Genomic DNA, 24,060 nt, shown 5'->3' on the forward strand with positions numbered 1-24,060 from the left:
TCCCTAAGCGTCTGTCCGTCTGTCCGTCTGTCTGCAGCGGAATGCCCTTGATCCACAGCCCTTCCTGGTTCTCACCACGACGCTCAAAGCCAGCGTCAGGCCCTGGCCGGCGGCTCAGGGGGTTGGGGTCACCAGTTGATCCCCCTTCAGGGCACAGGCCAGGGTGGCGGGCGGGATCCCCGTGGGGGCGTGTAGGAGGCAGCGGATCCATCAACTCCCACCACGGATGTCTCTCTCTCTCTCCCTCCCCCCTTATCCCTTTTATATATAAATAAAGTAACGGTTTTGATTTCCGCTCCCTGCGGTACCCGAGTCCCCAGGCTGCAGAGCACCCGCCGGGCAGCAGAGGGCGCCCCGTCCCAGGCGCCGAGTCTGGGCTGTCCCTTCCTCCCCCCCACACCTTGCTGGGGAACGTGGCTTCTTCGTCTCTTTGACAACTGTTTTCTTCACCCCATGGGTGTCAATCAAACCCCATTTTCTGGCTGACCCTGCGGCCCCGGAGCAGCTGTTTGTGTGGCTCCTGAAGGGGGCCTCCCCGGCCTCCGGGAGCCATGGCGACGGGGCCCGCCCGCCTGGGGCTGCGGGAGGCTTCCGTGGAGCAGGCTCTGCGGGCGCGGAGGGGGCCGGCGAGCAGGGTGTCTGGTCCTGGTTGGGGGGGAGGGGGGTGGATCCTGGCGGAGCCTCCTGAGAAGCCTCCCGGGAGCTTCCCACAATGCTTAGGGGCCTCCAGGACCCCCTGGACGTGAGCGCCCCCAGGAGGGACGCCCAGGTGCCCAGGTTTCCGATCCTTATTTGGACCCTCCGCGGGCCGGACAGACAGATGGGGCGGAAGAGCCGCCCGCGAAGGGAGGAGGGAGGAGGGAGGAGGCGTGGGAGCCGCGGAGCGGTCCCAGGAGGGGAGGGGGCGGGAGGGGCGGGCTGCACAGCGCACCCTTCATCCACCCGCGGGGAGGGCCCCTGGGGCTTTCAATGCCCCGGACACCAGGGCGCGTCCTAAGGAGGCCGCAGCGGGTGGACAGAGAAACAGAACCGGGAGATGGTCAGTTTGGGGAGGGCGAGGCGGAACCGTTAGCCCCAGGCAAGGGAGGCCTGCCCGAACCAGGACTTAAGAACCAGGACTTTACCCCCTTGTGGGCGGGGAGCAGGAACCGTTAGAAAAGGAAAGGGAGGCCCGGCTGGCCGGCGGGGCTCAGGGGTTCAGCGCCGACCTGTGAACCTGCGGGTCAGGGTTCGATTCCCGGGTTCCCCAGCGGGGGGCGTGCGGGAGGCAGCAGGTCCCTGGTTCCCTCTCCTCGTGGATGTTTCTGTCCCTCCCTCCCCCTCCCTTCCTCTCTGACATCAATGCCAACATATTTTTAAAAAGAAAAAAAGAACCAGGCGGAGGACGAGAGCCATCTTGGCAGGTGTCTGCGCGGGCGCCTGTGTGCGCGCCTGTGTGTGTGCGCCTGTGCGCGCCTCTGTGTGCGCGTGTGTGTCTGTGTGCGTGTGTGTCTGTGCGTGTGCGCGCGGGGCGGGGGCGGGGCCGCGCGTGTGAACACTGACGTCTCCAGGCCGCTGCTGGCGGCTGATCCTCCCTCCTCCTCCGCCCCCTCCGCCGCTCCCCCGCCCCCGCCGTAACCTGACACAGCGACTGCAGTCCCGCCGCCGCGGCGCTTGGAGCCGGAGCCGGAGCCGGGCCGCTGGGGAAGGTAGGCTGATGGGCGTCTCTCCCCCCGGACCGCAGCCTGGGGTCCAGGCTGCAGGGCCGGGGGGCAGGGCGGGGGGACGCTGCCCGCACAAAGTTTATTTCGGGGGGCAGGGGGTACGTGCCCTTCAGAGGGGCCGCGCGGGGGGCGGCGGCGAAGGCGCAGGGGCCGGAGAGGGGGTGCGCAGGGGCCGGGAGGGCGCGGAGGCCGGGGAGGGGCATGGAGGCCGGGGGGCGGCGGCGCGGAGGCCGGGGGGGGGGGCGCAGAGGCCGGAGGGGCGCGGAGGCCGGGGGACGCGGAGGCCGGGGGGGGGGGGGCGCGGAGGCCCGGAGGGCGCGGAGGCCGGGTGGGGCGCGCAGACCCGGCGCCGGAGGGAGAGGCGGATCCGGGTGTCTGCCCGCCGCTCCTCGCGCCCCGGTGGGATGGAGCTTCGTGGTCCCCAGGGACGGATGTTCCCTCCCCGGAGGCCAAGGCTGGCGGCCCCGGCTCTGGGGGGCTCCCCGGCCCCCAGCTTTGCAGAGAAGCGCTCCGGGCCAAGTTCACCCCGCGCCCACCACCCGGCAGCGCCTCCCTGACCCCGGGATGTGATTGTCTGGGTCCCAGCCTCCGGGGCTTTGGCGGGGGAATAGGGGGGTGTCTCCCTGCGCGTGGGGGGGGGATGGCGGGGGTGGGGAGCGGAGAGGGGGCTCCGGACCCCCAAACCAGAGCGTTGGCCGGCTCACCCCCAGCTCGGGCGGCGGGGGGCGCGCAGGGGGGACCGGCGCGGAGAGCCTGTCCGTTCGCCCCGGACCCGCTGGAAGAGCGTGTTTGTCAGACAGATGTTTCCGGCGGAGCGTGTGCGTGTGCGCGCGCGTGTGTGCGTGTGCGTGTGTGCATGTGTGTGCACGCAGCAGCCGTGTGCGGGCAGCTCCCCCCCACCCCCCAAGCTGTATTTTGTATTTGTTTCCTGGAAATGCAGTGTTTAGGGGACCCCCTACCCGGGGGGAACTTGGGGTTTGGGGCGCCTGGGGGTGGGGCTCGGGCGCAGCCGGCTGGCCTGACCTGAGGCCTCTGTGGGGGCGGGTCCGGCCCCAGGAGCCCACACGCCGCCCCCCCACTATGTCCCTGTCAGGGGCTGAGGGCTGGGGAGGGGGCCCCACCTTGTCACTGGGGAGAGGGGCTCCCCAGCCTCTGGTCTCCATCCCGTAGGCTCCTCGGGTGTCTGTGAGCTGGAGGGGGTGCTGGTTCCCCTGGCGTCTCCCAGCAGCACCTCCTCTCGGGAGGGAGCCCCCTCACTGAGGGAGACGGAGCCGCCAGGAAGGGGTGACACGGAGGCCAGAGGAGGGGGTGGCCAGGCCAGTGGCTGCTGTGTGTGTGTGTGTGAGAGAGAGAGAGGGGGGTTCAGGAGGGAAGGCGGGAAGCCCCTCTCCTCTGCACCCCGTTTCTGAACCCCAGGGAACGAGGCAGCCGGGGGGAGGGGCCCCGCTTCGAGCGCCCCCCTCTGCAAGGTGGACCGTCAGGGGCCTCTGGGAAGTCCCCCGCCCCCGCCCCCGCCCCCGCCCCCGGGCCCCGCGGGACCTCCCTGAACGCGCTGGGTCCCTGTCCCAGGTCCTGACCACAGCCCCGCTCCTAGCTCCGGGGAGTGGGCCCAGACGCGGATCCGGAGCTCCCGGCGGCCGTGGGTGCGAGGCAGGCCCTGGGGCTGGGGCTGGGGCGGGAGGAGGTGGGGCGCTGCGTGCGGGGCGAGGGCGCTGCGGGGTCCAGGCTGCCAGGCGCTGTCCCAGGAGCACAGGGAGCTGCGGGGAGTCAGGGATGTGGCTCCCCCCCCCCCCCCCGCCCCGCCCGGGGTCCGGGCAAGGCTGCAGGGTCAGGGTGCGGGGAGGTGTCAGCAATGGGGCTGCCCCCACCCGGGCCGGGCTCCTCTCCCGCTCACCCCAGAGCACCCCGGATGTGGGTGGAGTCAAACCTTCCTGGTGGGGGCGCAGACTGGGCGGAGGGAGGGGGGGGAGAGCTCGCAGTCACCGGGAGGGGCTGCCTGGCGGCGGGGCTCAGGGATGGGGACCATCTGGGAGCCAGGAGGTCAGGGTTCGATCCCGGTCGGGGCACAGGCCCAGGTTGCGGGCTGGATCCCCAGTGGGAGGCGTGCAGGAGGCAGCCGGTCCCTGACTCTCTCTCCCCATGGACGTTTCTCTCTCTCCCTCCCCCTTCCTCTCTGACATCAATGAGAACACATCCAAAGGAAGGCAGCAAACCCAGCCCGGGGTCCGTTCACGTTCTGTCCGCTCCGCGCGAGGCTGGCGGTGGGGAGGGGACCCCCTGTACCTCCCTTCCTCTGACCCGGCAGGTCCGGGACCCGGGTGTGCACCCCTCTGTTCCCAGGGGTGCCAGCGCTGCGGCTCCGGGGGACCCACTTTGAGAACCGCTGGGTTAGCGGTGCTGCGTCTCCGGGGGCGTGGCCTGTTCTCTCCGCGGCTGGTAGAGGGTCACACGTGACGGACCCGTGACCTTAACGGAGGCCTGGGCTCCCCGGGGGTCCATCTCACGCAGGTCCGGCCCCCCCTTTCCCCTCCCGGCCAGGAGCCTCCCGCAGAGCCGCCACCCACACCTGCTCCCCGCGGAGGGTTTCCCTGCCCAGCTCTCCCCCAACTTCTCCTCCCTCCCTCCCTCCCTCCCTCCCTCCCTCCCTCCCCCTTCTCTCCCTCTTTTCTTCCCTTCCTCCCTTCCTTCCTCCCTCCCTCCCTCCCCCCTCTCTCCCTCCTCTGCCTTCTTCCTGTCACCCAGGGAGCATTGGGCACCTACAGGTTACTAAGGAGCATTTTAGGAGCTGGGCACAGATGGTGAAGGAGATGGTGAGGAGTGTGTGTGTGTGTGTGTGTGAGAGAGAGAGGGAGAGAGAGATGCAGACAGCCAGCAGGGGAATAAGTAACAGGCAGAGGTGTGCCATGCAGAGGGTCACAGCAGCCGGGGAGGGGGGGGGGAGGGAGAGAGAGAGAGAGAGAGAGAGAGAGAGAGAGACTGTGGCTGTGTGACCCGGCGGGCCGCCCGGAGGAGGTGACGTGCAGGCCGAGCCCTGACCCCCGGGAAAGGCCCGGCCCCGGGAGGTCAGTGCGAGGCCCCGCGTTAGCTGTGGTTCTCCCGGACGGACGGAAGGGCGGACGGACGGACGGGATGCGGGCGGGTGTTCTGGGAGCAGGGCCGGGGCTGGAGTCCCAGCCGGAACCCTGGGCCCTCAGCCCCCCGGGGAGCGCCGGAGCGTCTGGGCCCCGTAGTCAGCGGCATCTTCCCGCAGGGCTGTGGGCCCGTCTGAGGGCACCGGCTCGCCCTTCCTCTGTCATCCCTCCTCTGTCCCCCCCCCGCCCCCCCCGCCCCCCCCCGCCCCCCGCAGGGCTGTGGCCCCCGTCTGAGGGCACCGGCTTGCCCTCCCTCTGCCAGCCCTCCTGTGCCCCCCGCCCCCCGCAGGGCTGTGTGCCCCCCTGTGTCCCCCCGCCCCCCTGCAGGGCTGTGGCCCCCCTGTCCCCCCCCCTGCCCCCCCGCAGGGCTGTGGCCCCCCTGTCCCCCCCCCCGCCCCCCCGCCTGCCGCAGGGAAACCCGGCCGCCTCGGGCAGAGGCCTCTGCGTGGCCGTGGCGCTGGGCCGCCTCCAGCACACGCTCTGGGTGGGACGCGGTGAGACTCCCGCCGCCGCAGCCGGCTCCACCAGGGGGGTCTATCCCGAAGTGTCCACGGGTATTTTTAATTCTTATTTTTAAAATATGTTTGTGTTTTATGGCTTCAGAGAGGAAGGGAGAGGGAGGGAGAGATGGAAGCATCCATGATGAGAGAGAGTCTTTGATCGGCTGCCTCCTGCCCGCCCCGCCCTGGGGACCGAGCCCACAGCCCGGGCAGGTGCCTGGCGGGCGGGAGTGGAGCCTGGGCCCCTTCAGGCCACAGGCCGGTGCTCCATCCCCTGAGCCACACCGGCCAGGGCTCACTGTTACTGTGGACTCTTTCTTTCTGAGGCCGAGCAACACGCCCCACCTGTCGCCACATCGTTGCCTCCGGGCAGAGATGCAGACAGAAGCTGTGGCCACAGGCCTGTTCGCTTTTCTGCTTCTGTCCCCCCTCCCCCACCCAGGGGAGCCCCAGGGTGTCAGGGGGGAAGGTCTGTTTGGACTTGAAGGAACTCAGTTTCCCTGCCAAGGCTCTAAGCTGGGACCCGCTCCGGGGTGGGGTGCTCTAAGCTGGGACCCGCTGGGGGGGAACTGGGTGCTCTAAGCTGGGACCCGCTCCGGGGGATGAGGGTGCTCTAAGCTGGGACCCGCTCCGGGGGGTGAGGGTGCTCTAAGCTGGGACCCGCTGGGGGGGGTGAGGGTGCTCTGAGCTGGGACCCGCTCTGGGGGGGGGGTGAGGGTGCTCTAAGCTGGGACCCCCTGGGGGGGACGGGGGTGCTCTAAGCTGGGACCCGCTGGGGGGGGGGTGCTCTGAGCTGGGACCCGCTGGGGGGGGTGAGGGTGCTCTGAGCTGGGACCCGCTCCGGGGGGTGAGGGTGCTCTGAGCTGGGACCCGCTGGGGGGGGACGGGGTGCTCTAAGCTGGGACCCACTGGGGGGGGGTGAGGGTGCTCTAAGCTGGGACCCGCTGGGGGGGGGTGCTCTAAGCTGGGACCCGCTGGGGGGGGGTGCTCTGAGCTGGGACCCGCTGGGGGGGGGGTGAGGGTGCTTTAAGCTGGGACCCGCTGGGGGGGGACGGGGTGCTCTAAGCTGGGACCCGCTGGGGGGGGTGGCTGAGGTTGGCGCTGGGCACGGGGCTCCCATCATGCCCGGGGCGTGGGCAGCTGACATCCGACCGCACAGACCGTCCGCCCGCCCCAGCCCCCGGCGGGCTCTGCATCGCGGGCCTGTTTTATCTCTCCTCTCCGACAGCGTTCCGTTTTCATTGTGAAGGTAATGAGTGTTCGCCTGGCAGTCGGGAGCCTCAGGAAGGCAGACACAGCCCCCCGAGGCCGGCACAGCCGCGGCCGTGGTCGGCGTCGGCCTTCATTTCTCTCTCCTCCGCGGGGTGGCTGCGGGGACTGTGGGGGCGCGTGCGGCGTGATCTTAGCTTCCACGATAACCCTTTTCCCGTGAAGAACCCGAGGGCGAGCTGCAGCGGCTGCTGACATTCCCACTGGCTGCCTCTGCGTCTGCTCTCACAGACCCTGTAGCTCAGGGGTCCTCAAACTTTTTAAAGTGGGGGCCAGATCACACGGTCTCTCAGAGAGCTGGAGGGCCGGACTATATGAACTACTAATCCCTACTGTAACACCTCGGCTGCGCTCACTGCCCAAAAACCCCGTGATTACCCATAATGGGCCGGGACTGTAGCCAGGCTCCTGTTTTCCTTTCTCAAAAAAAATAAAATAAAAAATATATTATTTTATTATTTTATTATTGATACCAGAAAGGAAGGGAGAGGGGGAGAGACAGAAACATCCATGAGGAGAGAGAACCATGGACCGGCCGCCTCCTGCACGCCCCCTGCTGGGGATCTGTGCCCCGGTCTGGAATTGAACCGTGACCTCCAGGTTCATAGGTCAGGCTCAGCCAGGGGATCCTCGCTCTGCAGAGCCCCCGTTCTACGGCCGAACAGGGCAGGGGAGACAGACAGACAGACAGACAGACAGGCTGCTCCCGCCGGGCCGGGCCTGGCGAGCTCTGGGGTCTGTGTTGGCTCCGTGTCCACACAGCCTGCGTTCACGCTGGCTTCAGGAGCCCCTGTCCCCGGTCCCCAGGCCCCTCTGACGGCCGGGCCAGGCCTTCTCCCCACATGCAGGGTCCCTCCGCCGGGCGGGCGGCCCTGGGGGAATCCAGCAGGGAGGGAGGACTCCCTGCCAGTCTCTCTCTCTCTGTCTCTCTGTTTCTCTGTCTCTGTCTCTGTCTCTCTCTCTCTGTCCCTGTCTCTGTCTCTCTGTTTTTCTATCTCTCTGTCTCTGTCTCTGTGTCCCTGTCTCTCTGTCTCTTTGTGTCCCTGTCTCTCTGTCTCTGCTCTCTCTGTCTCTCTCTCTCTCTCTCTGTCCCTGTCTCTGTCTCTCTGTTTCTCTATCTCTCTGTCTCTGTCTCTGTGTCCCTGTCTCTCTGTCTCTTTGTGTCCCTGTCTCTCTGTCTCTGCTCTCTCTGTCTCTCTCTGTCTCTCTCTCTCTCTCTCTCCCTCTGTCCCTATCTCTGTCTCTCTCTCTATCTCTCTGTCTCTGTCTCTCTGTGTCCCTGTCTCTCTGTCTCTCTGTGTCCCTGTCTCTCTGTCTCTGCTCTCTCTGTCTCTATCTCTCTGTCTCTGTCTCTTTGTGTCTCTATCTCTCTGTCTCTGTCTCTGTCTCTGTCTCTGATTGGAAGCGGGTCTCTCACCTCTGTCCGTCCAGGCCAGCCATGCCCTTGGTGCGGAGTGTGTGCCCATTTACCTGCTGCTCCTCCCCAGGCTCCCCCTCCCCCTCCCTCCCTCTCCCCCCTCCTCTTCCATTCACACCGGCCCGCAGCCCGGCGGGCAGCCATCTGCTCCGGCCCCTCCGTGGCGCCCCGCCAGCTGGCAGGTGGCACTGGCTCCGGTGGTGCTGGAAGCCGGGCCTGGCTCCGCCCGCCGAGGTGCCAGGCTGCGTGCTAAACGCCACCGTGGGCGGCCGGGCGGGCCCAGCGGCACCCGCTCCTCCTGCCTGCCCGCCTCCCTCCATCGCCGCCCCCCCTCAGCCCGGGGCCGTGGTGAGACAGGCCCGTGGGGGTGAGGGGGGGGTGCCCCCGGCTGTGCCCTGGGCCCGGACCGCCCGCGGCCGGCGGAGGCGCTGACCTCAGAGAGGAAGGGAAGCATCCGCGATGAGAGGGGACCAGGGACCGGCCGCCTCTGCACGCCCCACACTGGGTCGAACCTGTAACCCGGGCCTGGGCCCTGACCGGGAATCGAACCCTGACCCCCTGGTTCAGAGGTCAGTGCCCAGCCACGGAGCCACACCGGCCGGGCCACAGCTCCCTTTCCATCCGAATGGCTGAGGGCGGGGGGGGGGGGCCTGGCAGGGCTCCAGGGGCCCCCCTGAAATGCACGGCCTGCCCCCCCAGGCCCCCGCCGGTGAGCGGCCCCGCCCTGTGCATAGACTCCCTGACAAAAAACGTCTGTCATTTCCACACGCTCCCGCCTGCACCTGCTCTCATTGATTTAATGCGTCCCCTGTGCTCCCCTCCCCCGTCCCCTTCGCCTGGCTGCCTCTTCCCCCCCCCACCCCCACCCCCACCCCCACCCCGGGAGAGACGGAGAGACGCGGTGAGGGCCTGGGCCGCCGGCACACTCTCCACCCCCTCCCCTGGGGACCTCAGCCGCCTCAGCGCCCCGGCTCCTGCCATAAATATTTAAATGACGGCTCAGCTTGCGGAGGGAGCCAGCTCCCAGCAGAGGTCAAGCTTTCTGACCTTTTGTCAATCTGCTCCGTGAAATACGACCCTCCGGTCCCTCTGTGCACACGGCCACCGGCCACCGGCTGCTCCCTTCTCCTCCCCCTCCTCCCCGCGGAAGGGCTGCGTCCTGCCCAGCCGAGCAGGACCCTGGCGTCGTGTAAATATTTGAGCACGAAGGGCAGGCTCCGCTCTCGCCCAAGGAGCCACGGAGCCACGGAGCCACGCTGCCGTCATTGATAGAATAAGCGTGTGTGTGCGTGTGTGTGTGTGTGTGTGTGTGTGTGGTGTGGAGTGCCTGACCCTGAGATGGGCCTTTGGGAATGGGTTTCACGGCACCGCCGTCACTCATTGCCCCCCCCCCCCCCCCCAGTGTGCACGGAATACTCACCAGACTTCCTTCCGGGCCATAGAAAAGTCTCCATGCAGAAGACTCTACATACAGCCCTGGGGCCAGTGTGGCTCAGTGGGTAGAGCCCCGGCCTGCGGACCGACAGTTTCCCAGGTTGGATTCCGGTCCAGGGCAGGCACCCGGGTTACAGGCTCCTCCCCGGCCCGGGCCCTGGTCGGGGCGCGTGCAGGAGGCCACCCATCGAGGTGTATCTCTCACGTCGACGATTCTCCCTCTCTCTCTAAAAACCCCACAGCGAGAAATGACCCGCCGCCCCTGAGCCTGCGGGTCCGGGAGACGCGCTGGGTCAGGCCCAGCCCTGGGAGACCCCGGAGTCCCCGCTCCCCGTCCCCAGACCAGGAGCCCGGCCGTGGGACTCGGGGTGAGTGGTCCTTCGGGCCCGAGGCCCTGTGCCCGCGGTCCGTCAGGGGCCGTGAGCTTTTCTTTGTCGTGGTTGGACGGCCAGCTGCCCGTCAGGTCCCCGGGAGGAGGGCGTGGTGCCCGGAGCGGGCGCTGTCACCGCGGGCAGCGGGCCGTGTGGGGGCGTGATCGGAACAGGGAATGGGACTCGCCGTTCCGCGTGTAGGCGGTGAGGATGGTAACCGCCGCCTCCACCGGAGGCTCTCCCGTGGCCGGGGGCTGGCCAGGCCCTGGTGCGGGGGTGGTTGGTTAGACACCTGGAGCGGGAGGCAGGTGACCCCGCTGTGTGGGCCTGGCCTTGGGCTGCTCCTGAGAGAGGCAAGGATCTGAGTCTCGTTTTCCAGTAAAACATGATGGAGGGGGTGCTGATGGGGATGGGGATGGGGATGGGGATGGTGATGGTGATGGTGATGGTGGTGACGGTGGTGGTGGTGATGGTGGTGGTGATGGTGATGATGGTGGTGATGGTGATGGTGGTGATGATGGTGATGGTGATGGTGATGGTGGTGGTGATAGTGATGGTCGTGATGGTGATGATGGTATTAGTGGTGATGGTGGTGATGATGGTTATAGTGATGGTGATGGTGGTGGTGGTGATGGTGATGATGGTATTAGTGGTGATGGTGATGGTGAAGGTGGTGGTGGTGGTGATGGTTATAGTGATGGTGATGGTGGTGGTGGTGATGGTGATGATGGTATTAGTGGTGATGGTGGTGGTGTTAGTGGTGATGGTGGTGATGGTGGTGGTGGTAGTGGTGATGGTGGTGATGGTGGTGGTGGTAGGAATGGCCCCAGCCATTCAGCAAACTTCACTTCACACCCACTCCCGAGATTTCGATTTTACGTGTTCATTTTCCGTGGGTGAAACTCGGCTGTTGCAGATACAGGATTGATACTTGGTAACTTGTTTGTTTTTGGGTTCGGCCTAAACCCCCAAAGTATCACTTAACCAGTGAAGGCCGGTCCCCGGGGGAGGGAGACACCGGCAGACACCCGGCCCCGTGCCTTCCGCCGTCATCGGTGTCCCAGGACCCTCATCGGTGTCCCAGGACCCTCCCTGTGTGAGCGGAGGACTCGTCCCCGGCCGGAGGGCGGCCGGTCTCGCTGAGGGTGGGTGGCCGTCTGCCCGCCATCTCCCCGCTCACCGCCGCTCCGTGGCCGGGCCCGACGCCGCTCCGCCCTCCGGGCCGCAGGCCGGCCTGGATGTCTTTATCTCGGGCCCCTGGGCCTGACACTGCCGGGAGCGGCGGTGCGCACGCGTGAGAGTGCTCCCTGTGTTTGGAACCGGCTGGCTTTTATTTTTTACTTTTTCGGTAGAACGTTGGCCGCTCTGCAGAGGCTCCGCGAAGCGACCGCGTTTAAATTTAGCCCGTGTCCTCGCGTTTGGAGGGAGCGGATGTTGGCGTCGAGTCACGGCGAAGGGATCGCAACCCGGCAACAGGTCCCCGTCACCGCGCGGCCGGCCGGCGCGGCTGGTGACTACCGGGGCCGCGTGTCCGGCTCGGCAGCCCCGGAGCCTTCCTGGGTCCAGGAGAGGCTGACAGGCCGCCGACGCGGGCCGGTGGCCGAGGTTCCGGCTCTCGGAGGCCCGTCCTCCAGACAAACCTGTGCCGGTCCAGCGCGCGGTCCCGCTCCCGGCAGGCGCCAGGCCCCTCCGGCCCACACACCGTCCAGATGTGTCCTCCGTGGCATGCTCAGAGGCTGTGGATTGGGGGGAACATCTTTAAGGTCACATCCCCGGGCGCCCTGCAGGCGGGGGGCTCAGTGGCTGAGCGTCGACCTCAGAACCAGGAGGTCGCTGGTTCGATTCCCGGTCAAGGGCACAGGCCTGGGTTGCAGGCTTGATCCCCAGTGTGGGGCCTGCTGGAGGCAAGCCGGTCCATGATTTTCTCTCTCATTATTGATGCTTCTCTCGTTCTCTCCCTCTCTTTTCTCTCTGAAACCAATAAAGAAGAAATATATTAAAAAAAAAAAAAAGAAAGAAAGAAAATTAAATGCACCTGGAGATGGAGGGGGAGATGGGAGAAACCGAGGACACGGTGCACCCCAGAGGTGGGGAGAGGTCCAGAGTGGGCTCTGCCGTAGTCACTGTGGGGGGCTGGGGGGCGGCTGCCCTGGGGGGTGGTCCTGCCGGCCTCCAGGGGCCTCCTGGGGAGGGTGCCGGCCGGGCCCCTCGGCACAACCCCAAGGCCAGGGCGCTTTCTGCAGGCGCCTCCATCAGGACGCCGCCCTGTCCCCGCACCAGGGCTGGGCGTGCACCCCGCTGGCCAGCAGGGCCATCCTGTGCCCAGCTAGTATCCAGGCAACAGCGCCGGCCGGCAGACGCCCCGCGGAGAGCCGCCCTGCAGACCGGGCTTCCGGGCGAGCCAGCGAGAGCCTGATAAGGGAGCTTGATTTTTAACCCGCAGCCTCGGCCCACGTCTGGTTCCCATGGCGACGGGCCGGTCTGAGGAGGGCCCACGCTGATGGGTCGCCATGGAGAGAGATGCTCACGCGCTTCCTGCGTCTCCGGGCGGTGCCCGCCCGGACCCAGAGCAGCGAGTCCTGGGCCGGACAGAGGGACGGGTTTGCCCCCCGACGCCGCTCAGAGGCACTGCCCCCTGAGAACGGGGTGGGGTGGGGGTTAGGTCTCTGCGATGGGGGCCTCAGGGGGGAGGGTGACATGGGCGAGCGGGGACAGCGCTGTTCCAGGCGGGAGGGACCGGGACAGGGGCTCCCGGGGTGGGGGTAGCTATTGTGACGCGGCTGTCCCCCTGGGGAGCAGCCCACGCTGTCCGTCTGTCTGTCTGTCTGTCTGCCTGTGGCCCGTGTGACGCACGGCCACACGCACTCCTGAGGGCAGGGAGCTGGCCTGGGTGCCTGCCCCCCCCCCCCCCCCGTGTCTCTCCGACAGCAGGAAGCACACGCGTGTCTCTCCGGCAGCAGGAAGCACACGTGTGTCTCCCTGACAGCAGGAAGCACACGCGTGTCTCTCCGACAGCAGGGAGCACACGCGTGTCTCTCCGACAGCAGGAAGCACACGCGTGTCTCTCCGACAGCAGGGAGCACACGCGTGAGAGTCTCTCCGACAGCAGGAAGCACACGCGTGGTGGGATGATGGGATGAACACGGTGTCTGGGAAAAGCACCGCGCTCCCCCTCCCCCGCCCTCCAGTTTTGCCAGTTTGGTGCCACAGTGTGAAGGTAGCTGCCTGCGAAGCCGTTTAACAAAACCGAAACATCGTTGGCAAGGAACTCTGTGAACGTCTGGCTTTTACATTTCACTTGTTTACTGATTGATTTCAGAGAGAGAAATATCCATGGTGAGAGAGAGCCATGGATCCGCTGCCTCCTGCACGCCCCCCTCCACCCCCACTGGGGATGGAGCCTGCACCCCGGGCCTGTGCCCTGGCTGGGAATCGAACCCAGGGCCCTTCAGCCCACAGGCCGACGCTCCGTGCACTGAGCCACCCTGGCCGGGCGGCAGCTGTCTCCTTCCTGCTTCTCCGTGGCAGCCCGTGAGCTGGGAAGCGCACGCTAAGCTTCCAGAGGTATGACGTGCACCCCGAGCACATAGTAGCTGCTCAGTTAAACGTTTGAATTCGTTGAAATGCGTCTCCTGAGAGCGGCTCTCCGGCAGGGGCCCAGCTCTCCTGGCTCCCCGTGGGCGCGCCTCGGCCACGTGTGCTTGGAGAGAAGACGGGCAGCGGGTTTCTGGCTGCACGTGTGTGAAGCCAGGAGGGACTCCAGCGGGGTGCAGGCCTGAGTTCTCTGTGGGCGGAGGGGCCTGCATGGCTGAGCTCCCCACGGCTCCGAGCGCCGAGGCTGAGCGCCAGACTCCTCGCCAAACTCAGTGAAGGTGCCGGGCAGGAGCCGGGCCGGACGGAAAATTCACTTTTACCAGGTGCACCGGCTAATAATGTGGATTAACCGTCAACTGGTTAATAATGCGGATTTCTTTCATAGATGGAGTTACACATATGTTGATATACATGCAATTAAAATTTTTTTAAAATTAATTTCAGAGAGGAAGGGAGAGGAATAGAGAAATAGGAACATCAATGATGAGAATCATCGATCGGCTGCCTCCTGCACGCCGCACACTGGGGATCCAGCCTGCACCCCGGGCCTGTGCCTTGGCCAGAATCGAACCTGGGACTTTTCAGTCCACAGGCAGACGCTCTATCCACTGAGCCACACCAGCCAGGGCTATCTATGGGATTTGATATGTAGGCTGTTTTGTTGTATTGATAACAAGCTTCTAAACTTCATATGTCAAATTTTCTGAAGGTGTTAACATCATAGATATTTTTATGCTTAAAAATGTCGAATTTTGTGCCAAAAAAAGAGCATTTGCGGGAAGTTTTAATTCATTACTTTGTTTGGAAGAAAAGTGCTGCTGAAAGTGATCGTATACTTCGGGAAGCTTATGGTGAACACACGCCATCGCAAGACACTTGTGGACGCTGGTTTAAACACCTTAAAAGGGATGATTTCCACGTGAAAGACAGAGAACGTCCAGGTCACCCGAAAAAGTTTGAAGACCAACAGTGACAAGCATTACTGGATGAAGATGCGTGTCAAACTCAAAAACAACTTGCAGAAAGATTAAATGTTGCTCAGCAAACAATTTCCGATCGTTTACAAGCAACGGGAAAGACTTTAAAGGAAGGAAAATGGGTGCCATATCAACCGAACGGAAGACAAATGGAAAACGGAAAAGTCATCAGTAAAATGCTGCTTCAATGGCACGAAAGAAAGTATTTTTTGCATCGAATTGTGACTGGCAATGAAAAGTGGGTTTATTTTGAGAATCTCAAACGCACAGAATCATGGGTTGATCCAGTTGAACTATCAACATCGACTGCCAGGCCAAATTGCTTCGGAAAGAAGACACTGCTCTGCGTTTGGTGGGATCAGGAAGGTGTGGCGTCTTATGAGCTTCTCAAGCCAGGTGAAACCGTTAATACTGATCGCGACCGACAACAAGGAATCAATTGGAACCACGCTTTGATCGTAAAACGACCACAATGGGCCAGAAGACACGGCAAAGTAATTCTGCTCCGTGAGGACGCACCATCACACACTTCAAATCCAGTTACAAAACCAGTGAAAAGATCTTGCCTGGGAAGCATGAACCCGCCCGCCGTGTTCACCAGCCCTCGCTCCTTCAGAGGACCCGTGTTCCGATCGACGGCACACGCCCTGTCTGAGCGGCACTTCCACACGGACGCGGACGTGGACAGTGGGGTCTCTGGATGGTCTGCCCCAAACAAGAACAGTTCTATTGGGACGGTACCCACCAGTGACCTGGAAGATGGGGGAATGTGTGGCTAGCGACGGACTTTGCTTTGAATAAAGCACTTTTGATGTTTCTCTTGAAATTATATCATGTTTTCTTTGATTACAGAATCTGCACTTTTAACTGGTGAACAGCTAGCTATCGGCATACCGGTTAAAAAGGCGGACACAGCTCGCCGGTCGGTGTGGCGGGTGTGCCCCGCCCGGCGGCTGCCAGTCCCACAGGGCGTAAAGCAGCTGCATTTGCCAGGGTCTCAGTCTCCCCGGCGAGAGGCCAGCATCGGGCTCCGGGCAGCCGATGGGTTTGTCCGTTTCCGCTCGGGGACAGGACTCTGGTGACGCGGGCGGACTGCTCAGTGAGGCCAGGACTCCCTGACAGTGAGTGGATGTGAGAAAGCGTCAGAAGCCGGCCGGTGGATGTAAACAGACGTCTCCTGGGAGGAACAGGGGCAGCAGGTGGCTGGGGCTCAGGAAGTGAAGGAGGGCCCGGCGGGTGGGTCTCTGTGGTGGAGCGTTGACCTGGGAGCCAGGAGGTCCGGGTTCGATTCCCGGTCAGGGCCCAGGCCGGTTGAGGGCTTGAATCCCAGGATGGGGCGTGCAGGAGGCAGCCGATCCATGATTCTCTCTCCTCATGGATGTTCCTCTCTCTCTCTCCCTTCCTCTCTGAAATCAATAAAAATACACATTAAAAGTGAAAGTGAAACGGTGAATTGGGGTAAGTGTGAGGGCCGTGCTCGCCAGGCAGGAGGGCCAGGCGGGGGCTGCGGCCCCAGGCCCTGCAGGCCGTGTGGGGCGACAGGCCCAGGGGGAGACGTGATGGGCGTGAGGGGCGGCCTCCCAGGCCGACAGGAAGAGAGGCTCAGCCCCCTGGAGCAGATGGACCAGAGGCCACCAGGCGGAGCCGCCTGCCCGGCCCTGGTCCCCAGGCCGCTCGAAGCCAGAGGCTTCTCTCCACAGCCAGAGGCTTCTCTCCACAGGAAGGTCTTTATCTGCCTGGCTGTCACTTACGGCCTGCGGCGCGCACACATGCCTCCTGGCTCCTGTGCGGCCCGGCTGCTGGCAGAGGCCACGCCAGCCTGTGCCAGCCCCGTGCCAGCTCCAGGCCAGCTTCCTCCTCCCCCCTCCCCCCTCCTCTTCCCTCCTCCCTCCCTCTTCCTTCTCTCCTCCTTCCCTTCTCCTTCCTCCTTCACTCCCTCCTCCTCCCTCCTCCCTTTCTTCCTCCTCTCTCCTCCTCCCTCCGCTCTCATCCCTCCCTCCCCTCTCCTCCCTCTCTCGAACCTTCAAGGCCAAGTAATATTCCTCCCTGCGGCGGGACCCCCGCTGTTTGCCCGCCCTGGGCCGGCGGACACTTTCTCCCGTCTGCCTGCACCATGCAGCCCCTCCGGGGGTCACCGGGACCCCAGACCCTCCAGCTCCAGCTCCTGGGGACTCGGTGCCGGGAGGGCGGAGAGGCAGGCCCGGGGCAGGTGGAGCTGAAGGCCTGCCCGTCCGTCTGCCCGCCTGCTCTCGGCCGTGCGGCTCCATCAAGCGGCTCCCCACGGTCCCCGTCTCCTGGCTCCGGAGGGCCGTGTGGGTCGTGGTTCCCGCGGGAAGCTCCGTGTCTCTGGCGGCGGGAGGTGCTCGGAGATCCCGGGGCTGGTGGGCACAGATCCCGTCTGCTCGGCGTCCGGGGGAGGCCCGGGCGCTGACGGGGCCCCCGAGCGGCTTCCTCCCGCCGGCTCGCAGGTCAGAGCTCGGTGCGGGGGCTCCGACCGGCTCTCAGCTCGTTTTGAACTTCCCACACTTCCCACGGCGGGCACGCCTCACTCCACCATCAGAGCAGGTTACTGATCAAAAGGCAGCTCAGCCCGGCCAGGTGGCTCAGTGGATAGAGTGTCGTCCGTCAGTGGGTTGAAGGGTCCCGGGTGCAATTCCCGATCGAGGCACACGCCTGGATTGCGGGCTCGATCCCCAGCAGGGGGCGTGCAGGAGGCAGCCGATCCATGGTTCTCTCTCATTGGTGTTTCTCTCTCTCTTCCTCTCTGAAATCAACAAAAATATATTAAAAAATAAATAAATGGAAAGGCAGTTCAGATAAGAGTACGAAACGCCTTCCAAATTCTGGGGAGTGTGACAGGCACAGGCGGGGGCGGGGGGGGGGGAGAAGACGGGACACGTCTGAGATTGAGACTGAAAATGGGAACGTACCAGATATTCCACACCTTCCTGAAACTTAAAAAAAAAAAAAGTTTTTATTGATGTCAGAGAGGAAGGGAGAGGGAGCGAGAGAAGCATCCATGAGGAGAGAGAATCATGGGTCGGCTGCCTCCTTCACGCCCCCTGCTGGGGATCAAGCCACAACCTCGGCTTGGGCCCCGACTGGGAATCGAACCTTGGACCCTTCAGTCCTTAGGCCGACGCTCTATCCACTGAGCCACACCGGCCGGGGCTGCCCTGCAGAGCTGAGCCGGGAACGGGAGCCCCTGGTGGGCAGGAGAGCCGGAGCCTGGCCCGCGGGAAGCGCGGTCCTTTCTGAGAGACATCAATCACCGGGCCGCTCCCACGGGCACGGCCGCGTCTTTATGGCCGTTATTCCAGAAAGGTCCTCCGAGGCTCGTTCCGGATGCTAACAGAGTTGCGGTGGGCGAGTTCTCCTGCCCATTAGCGGCCGGCGGGCGTGGCGCCGGCGAAAGGTCTCCCCGAGTGGTTTGCTGTCCTTCCCCGTCAGTACTCAGGGCTGCCGTCTTGCACCTTTTTTCAAAAAATTGATTTTAAGGCCATGGATAGAGCGTCAGCCGGTGGACTGAAGGGACCCGGGTTGGATTCCCAGTCAGGGCACAGGCCTGGGTTGTGGGCTCCATCCCCAGAGGAGGGCGTGCAGGAGGCAGCCGATTGGTGATTCTCTCTCATCATTGGTGTTTCTCTCTCTCTCTCTCCCTCCCTCTCTTTTCCTCTCTGAAATCAATTAAAATACATTTTAAAATATATTTTATTTATTTATTATTATTTTTTTTTACAGAGAGGAAGGGAGAGGGATAGAGAGTTAGAAACATCGATGAGAGAGAAACATCCATCAGCTGCCTCCTGCACAGCTCCTACTGGGGATGTGCCCGCAACCCAGGCACACGCCCTTGACAGGAATCAAACCTGGGACCTTCTAGTCCGCAGACTGATGCTCTATCCACTGAGCCACACCAGTCAGGGCAAAAATGTATTTTAAAATTCTGATTTTATAGAGGAAGGAAGAGAGAAAAACATCCACAGGCTGCCTCCTGCACGCCCCCTCCGGGGATGGAGCCCGCAGCCCCGGCCTGTGCCTTTGACTGGGAATCGAACCCGGGACCCTTCAGTCCACAGACCCACGTTCTATCCACTGAGCCGCACTGGCCGGGGTTCCCGCCGGACTCTTACCGACCGAGCCTCGCCACGGGTATCACCTCACGTGCGCTTCCCTTTTGTCGTAGGAACATGAGCAGGCGGATGCCGCCCGGGGCGCGCCTGTCCTGAGACCCGGCATGCAGGCCTTCCCGCGAGGGCCCGGCCGCTGCCCCCGGTAACGCACCGTCCACAGGGCCCGGCCGCTGCCCCCGGTAACGCACCGTCCACAGGGCCCGGCCGCTGCCCCCGGTAACGCACCGTCCACAGGGCCCGGCCGCTGCCCCCGGTAACGCACCGTCCACAGGGCCCGGCCGCTGCCCCCGGTAACGCACCGTCCACAGGGCCCGGCCGCTGCCCCCGGTAACGCACCGTCCACAGGGCCCGGCCGCTGCCCCCGGTAACGCACCGTCCACAGGGCCCGGCCGCTGCCCCCGGTAACGCACCGTCCACAGGGCCCGGCCGCTGCTCCCGGTAACGCACTGTCCACAGCCCCCATCGGGACGCGGGCGGCGGGAAGGGGGCGCCTGGGACCCAGCACCTCTGCTCTCATGTCCTTGTTTCTCTCTGTCTCTACCTCTCCCTCCACCTTCTCTAAACATCGGTGGGAAATGTCCTCAGGTGAGGACGAACAAAACTAAAAAATAAAAAAAGACAGGAGAGCAGTGCGGGAGGAAGGCCGGCCGGGCCCGTGAGCAGCCCCCTGCCCTCTCCCCGCGCCTGCAGGTAGAGGCGGAGCATGCCCGGCTTGGCCCCGCGCCGCCCCCCGCTGTGACCCTGACCGTGACCCAGGGGCGCCGCTCGGCAGCGTGGGAGAAGCGCGCTGCGAGCCAAGCTGGAGAACCTAGAGCAGGTCCTGAAGGTAGGCCCCCCTCCCCCCCCCCCCAGCTTCCCAGGGCCCCGCGAGCTCCCGGGCGGAAAGGCGGGGGCTCTCCCAGGCTGCTCACCCTGGGACCGTATGAAAAGCCGTAAATGGCAACGCGAGTGTTTCTGGAAGCAAATCCCATGAAAGCAGTTTTGCATTTGCATTTAAACAGCTGGGGAGGGGTGAGCCGTCCTGAATGGCAGTCAGGTGGCCGCTGCATTAGTTTTTCTTTAAATATATATACACACATAGAAAGAAAACCCTGGCTGGTGTGGCTCAGTGGATAGAGCCTCGGCCTTCAGACTGAAGGTCTGGGGTTCGATTCCAGTCAAGGGCATGTGCCTTGGCTGTCCTTCCTGGCGAGGGCGCCTGCCGGGGTTGTGGCTCAATTTCCAGTTGAGGGTGTGCAGGAAGGAGGCAGTGGATCAAGCGATCAATCAATCAATTAATCAATTAATAAGATGGGAACAGGAAGAACTTGGGGTGGAAGGCTGGTTAGTGCCAGGGTTTCCCCGATGGTCCCGCTGCCCTGACCCTTGGGAGAAGCTGGGGGAGCAGCCAGGATGTTGGGGGTTGGGGTCTCGCTGGCACGTGGTCCCTCCTGACCTGCCCTGTCCCCACAGCACATGCGTGAGGCCGCGGAGAGGCGGCAGCAGCTGGAGCTGGAGCATGAGCAGGCCCTGGCTGTCCTCAACGCCAAGCAGCAGGAGATCGACCTTCTGCAGAAGGTGGGGGGCAGAGGAAGGGGGGATGGGACAGGCAGGGGGGTGGGGGGGGAGAGGGGGGAGGGGAGAGGGGGGAGGTGGCGAGGGTGCCGGTGGCTGGCGGTCTCCGAGCCCGAGTTGTCCCTGGTGCTCTCTCCTGGCTCCTCACCTACCTGCTCATTCCTCCTTCCTCTTCTTCTTCTTCTTCTTCTTCTTCTTCTTCTTCTTCTTCTTCTTCTTCTTCTTCTTTTAATTTTAAAACTGCCGGGTCATCGTAGGAGAAATGGGTTTGTCTCCCAAGAACAAAGCGGCTACTCTTTTTAAAAAATGTTTTGTTTTCAGAGAGGAAGGGAGAGAGAAACATCCATGATGAGAATCACTGATCGGCTGCCTCCTTCTCGCCCCCTGCTGGGGATGGAGCCTGTAACCCTGGGTGTACCCTGACAGGGAATCGAACCCTGACCTCCTGGGTCCTAGGTTGAAGCTCAACCCCTGAGCCGAGCTGGCTGGGCAGGGGGAAATATTTATAGTGCGGCTCATTGAGAGAGAGAGAGAGAGGCCCTGACCGGTGTGGCTCAGTGGATAGAGCGTCGGCCTGTGGACTGAAAGGTGCCGGGTTCCATTCCAGTCAAGGGCATGGACCTTGGTTGCAGGCACATCCCCTGTGGGGGGCATGCAGGAGGCAGCTGGTGGATGTTTCTCTCTAATCAATGTTTCCGATGTTTCTAACTCTCCCTCTCCCTTCCTCTCTGTAAGAAATCAATAAAATATATTTAAAAAGAGAGAGAGTGTCAGACAGGCAGAGGGCAGGAAGGCGGGGACAGGAGGGGGGGAGGCAGAGGGGCTGCTAAGAGGGCAAATCCTGCAAAGCCACGCCCCTGCCCCTCCCAGATACGCACGGAACCCCTTTCTGAGCCGGGGCCTGGGGTCCCTGCGGTCCCTGCGGTCCCCTACACCTCCTCCCCAAAGCCTGGGGTCCCCACCCCCCAAGTCCCTCCGCCTCCAGCCCTGGTCGTGTCTGTACCCCCTCCCCTCCCCACCTCAGAGTGAAGGGCCGCGGGGGCTCCAGCGCCACCTGCTGGGCCCCAGGCCTCCGGGCGCTGCCTCCTCACCCTCCTCCTCAGGAGCCGCTGAGGCCCGTCCCCCCCATCCTCCCCCTCCTCTCCGGCAGCGACAGGAGCCCGAGGGCAATATCCTGTCAGACATTATCCAGGCGCCACTGCCCTGACCGCCCCCAACGCCATCACCTCATCTCCATCACCTCATCTCCATCTTCCTCCTCTCCCCCCATCACCTCATCTCCATCTCCCTCATCTCCATCACCTCATCTCCATCTCCTCTCTCTATCACCTCATCTCCATCTCCTCATCTCCATCTCTTCATCTCCATCACATCTCCGTCTCCCTCATCTCCATCTCCTCATCTCCATCTCATCTCCATCTCCCTCATCTCCATCTCCTCATGTCCATCTCTTAATCTCCATCACATCTCCATCTCCTCATCTCCATCTCCTCTCTCTATCACCTCATCTCCATCTCCTCATCTCCATCTCTTCATCTCCATCACATCTCCGTCTCCCTCATCTCCATCTCCTCATCTCCGTCTCCCTCATCTCCATCTCCTCATCTCCGTCTCCCTCATCTCCATCTCCTCATCTCCGTCTCCCTCATCTCCATCTCCTCATCTCCGTCTCCCTCATCTCCATCTCCTCATCTCCATCTCATCTCCATCTCCTCATCTCCATCTCCCTCATCTCCATCTTCCTCCTCTCCCCCCATCACCTCATCTCCATCTCCTCATCTCCATCTCATCTCCATCTCCCTCATCTCCATCTCCTCATCTCCATCTCCTCATCTCCATCACCTCATCTCCATCTCCTCATCTCCATCTTCCTCCTCTCCCCCCATCACCTCATCTCCATCTCCTCATCTCCATCTCATCTCCATCTCCTCATCTCCATCACCTCATCTCCATCTCCTCATCTCCATCACCTCATCTCCATCTCCTCTCTCTATCACCTCATCTCCATCTCCTCATCTCCATCACATCTCCGTCTCCCTCATCTCCATCTCCTCATCTCCATCACCTCATCTCCATCTCCTCTCTCTATCACCTCATCTCCATCTCCTCATCTCCATCTCATCTCCATCTCCCTCATCTCCATCTCCTCATCTCCATCACCTCATCTCCATCTCCTCATCTCCATCTCCTCATCTCCATCACCTCATCTCCATCTCCCTCATCTCCATCTCCTCATCTCCATCACCTCATCTCCATCTCCTCATCTCCATCTCCTCATCTCCATCACCTCATCTCCATCTCCTCATCTCCATCTCCTCATCTCCATCTCCCTCATCTCCATCTTCCTCCTCCACCCGCTGTACCGCCATCACCTCATCTCCTCCATCTCCCTCGTCTCCCCGCCGCCCCCGCCCCTGTGCCGGAAGCCGCACCGCTCCTGCCGGAAGCCGCGCCGCCAGCCGCGCCGTCAGGGGCCGGAAGCTGCACCGCCGGGCCGGAAGCCGCTCCGCCCGGGCCGGAAGCCGCACCAGCGAGGCCGGAAACCGCGCCGCCGGTGTGTCTACGGTAGAGAAGCCGGCTGCGAGGCCCAGGCGGTTTGATGGAACCAGAGTCCGGCTCCTCCTTTGCCGTCTGAGCGCCGTCCATTCCTGAGCGCCCTCTGCCCCTCCACTTTGTCTCTGCGATGGCAATGGACCCCTCCCCACCCGGACCCTCCTCACCCGGACCCTCCCCACCCGGACCCTCCTCCCCACCCGGACCCTCCTCACCCGGACCCTCCCCACCCGGACCCTCCTCACACGGACCCTCCTCCCCACACGGACCCTCCTCCTCACACGGACCCTCCTCACCCGGACCCTCCTCACACGGACCCTCCTCCTCACACGGACCCTCCTCCCCACACGGACCCTCCTCACCCGGACCCTCCTCACCCGGACCCTCCCCACCCGGACCCTCCTCCCCACACGGACCCTCCTCCCCACCCGGACCCTCCTCACCCGGACCCTCCCCACCCGGACCCTCCTCACCCGGACCCTCCCCACCCGGACCCTCCTCCCCACACGGACCCTCCTCACCCGGACCCTCCTCACCCGGACCCTCCCCACCCGGACCCTCCTCACCCGGACCCTCCTCACCCGGACCCTCCTCCTCACACGGACCCTCCTCCCCACACGGACCCTCCTCCCCACCCGGACCCTCCCCACCCGGACCCTCCCCACCCGGACCCTCCTCCCCACACGGACCCTCCTCACCCGGACCCTCCTCACACGGACCCTCCTCCCCACACGGACCCTCCTCACCCGGACCCTCCTCACACGGACCCTCCTCCCCACACGGACCCTCCTCACCCGGACCCTCCTCACACGGACCCTCCCCACCCGGACCCTCCTCACCCGGACCCTCCCCACCCGGACCCTCCCCACCCGGACCCTCCTCACCCGGACCCTCCCCACCCGGACCCTCCTCACCCGGACCCTCCCCACCCGGACCCTCCTCCCCACCCGGACCCTCCTCCTCACCCGGACCCTCCCCACCCGGACCCTCCTCCCCACACGGACCCTCCTCCCCCGGACCCTCCTCCCCACACGGACCCTCCTCACCCGGACCCTCCCCACCCGGACCCTCCTCCCCACACGGACCCTCCTCCCCCGGACCCTCCTCCCCACACGGACCCTCCTCACCCGGACCCTCCTCCCCACACGGACCCTCCCCACCCGGACCCTCCTCCTCACCCGGACCCTCCCCACCCGGACCCTCCTCCCCACACGGACCCTCCTCACCCGGACCCTCCCCACCCGGACCCTCCTCACCCGGACACTCCTCCCCACACGGACCCTCCTCACCCGGACCCTCCCCACCCGGACCCTCCCCACCCGGACCCTCCTCCTCACCCGGACCCTCCCCACCCGGACCCTCCTCCCCACACGGACCCTCCTCCTCACACGGACCCTCCTCACCCGGACCCTCCTCACACGGAC

General features: G+C 64.0%; 1 protein-coding gene across 1 annotated transcript in view; it reads left to right on the forward strand.

Moving 5' to 3' along the window:
• Positions 1–1,575: 1,575 nt before the first annotated feature.
• Positions 1,576–24,060, forward strand: part of RIMBP2 (RIMS binding protein 2) — a 46,164-nt gene continuing 23,679 nt past the window's right edge. The window contains exons 1-4 of the mRNA XM_084867412.1: positions 1,576–1,688; positions 18,583–18,708; positions 19,220–19,355; positions 19,982–20,086. Coding sequence (XP_084723538.1) covers positions 19,985–20,086 — 102 coding nt within the window. The 5' untranslated portion in view covers positions 1,576–1,688; positions 18,583–18,708; positions 19,220–19,355; positions 19,982–19,984. The remainder of the gene's footprint in view (positions 1,689–18,582; positions 18,709–19,219; positions 19,356–19,981; positions 20,087–24,060) is intronic.

This window comes from Pipistrellus hanaki, assembly GCF_964339955.1.
Source record: "Pipistrellus hanaki genome assembly, chromosome: 19".
Lineage (NCBI taxonomy): Eukaryota > Metazoa > Chordata > Mammalia > Chiroptera > Vespertilionidae > Pipistrellus > Pipistrellus hanaki.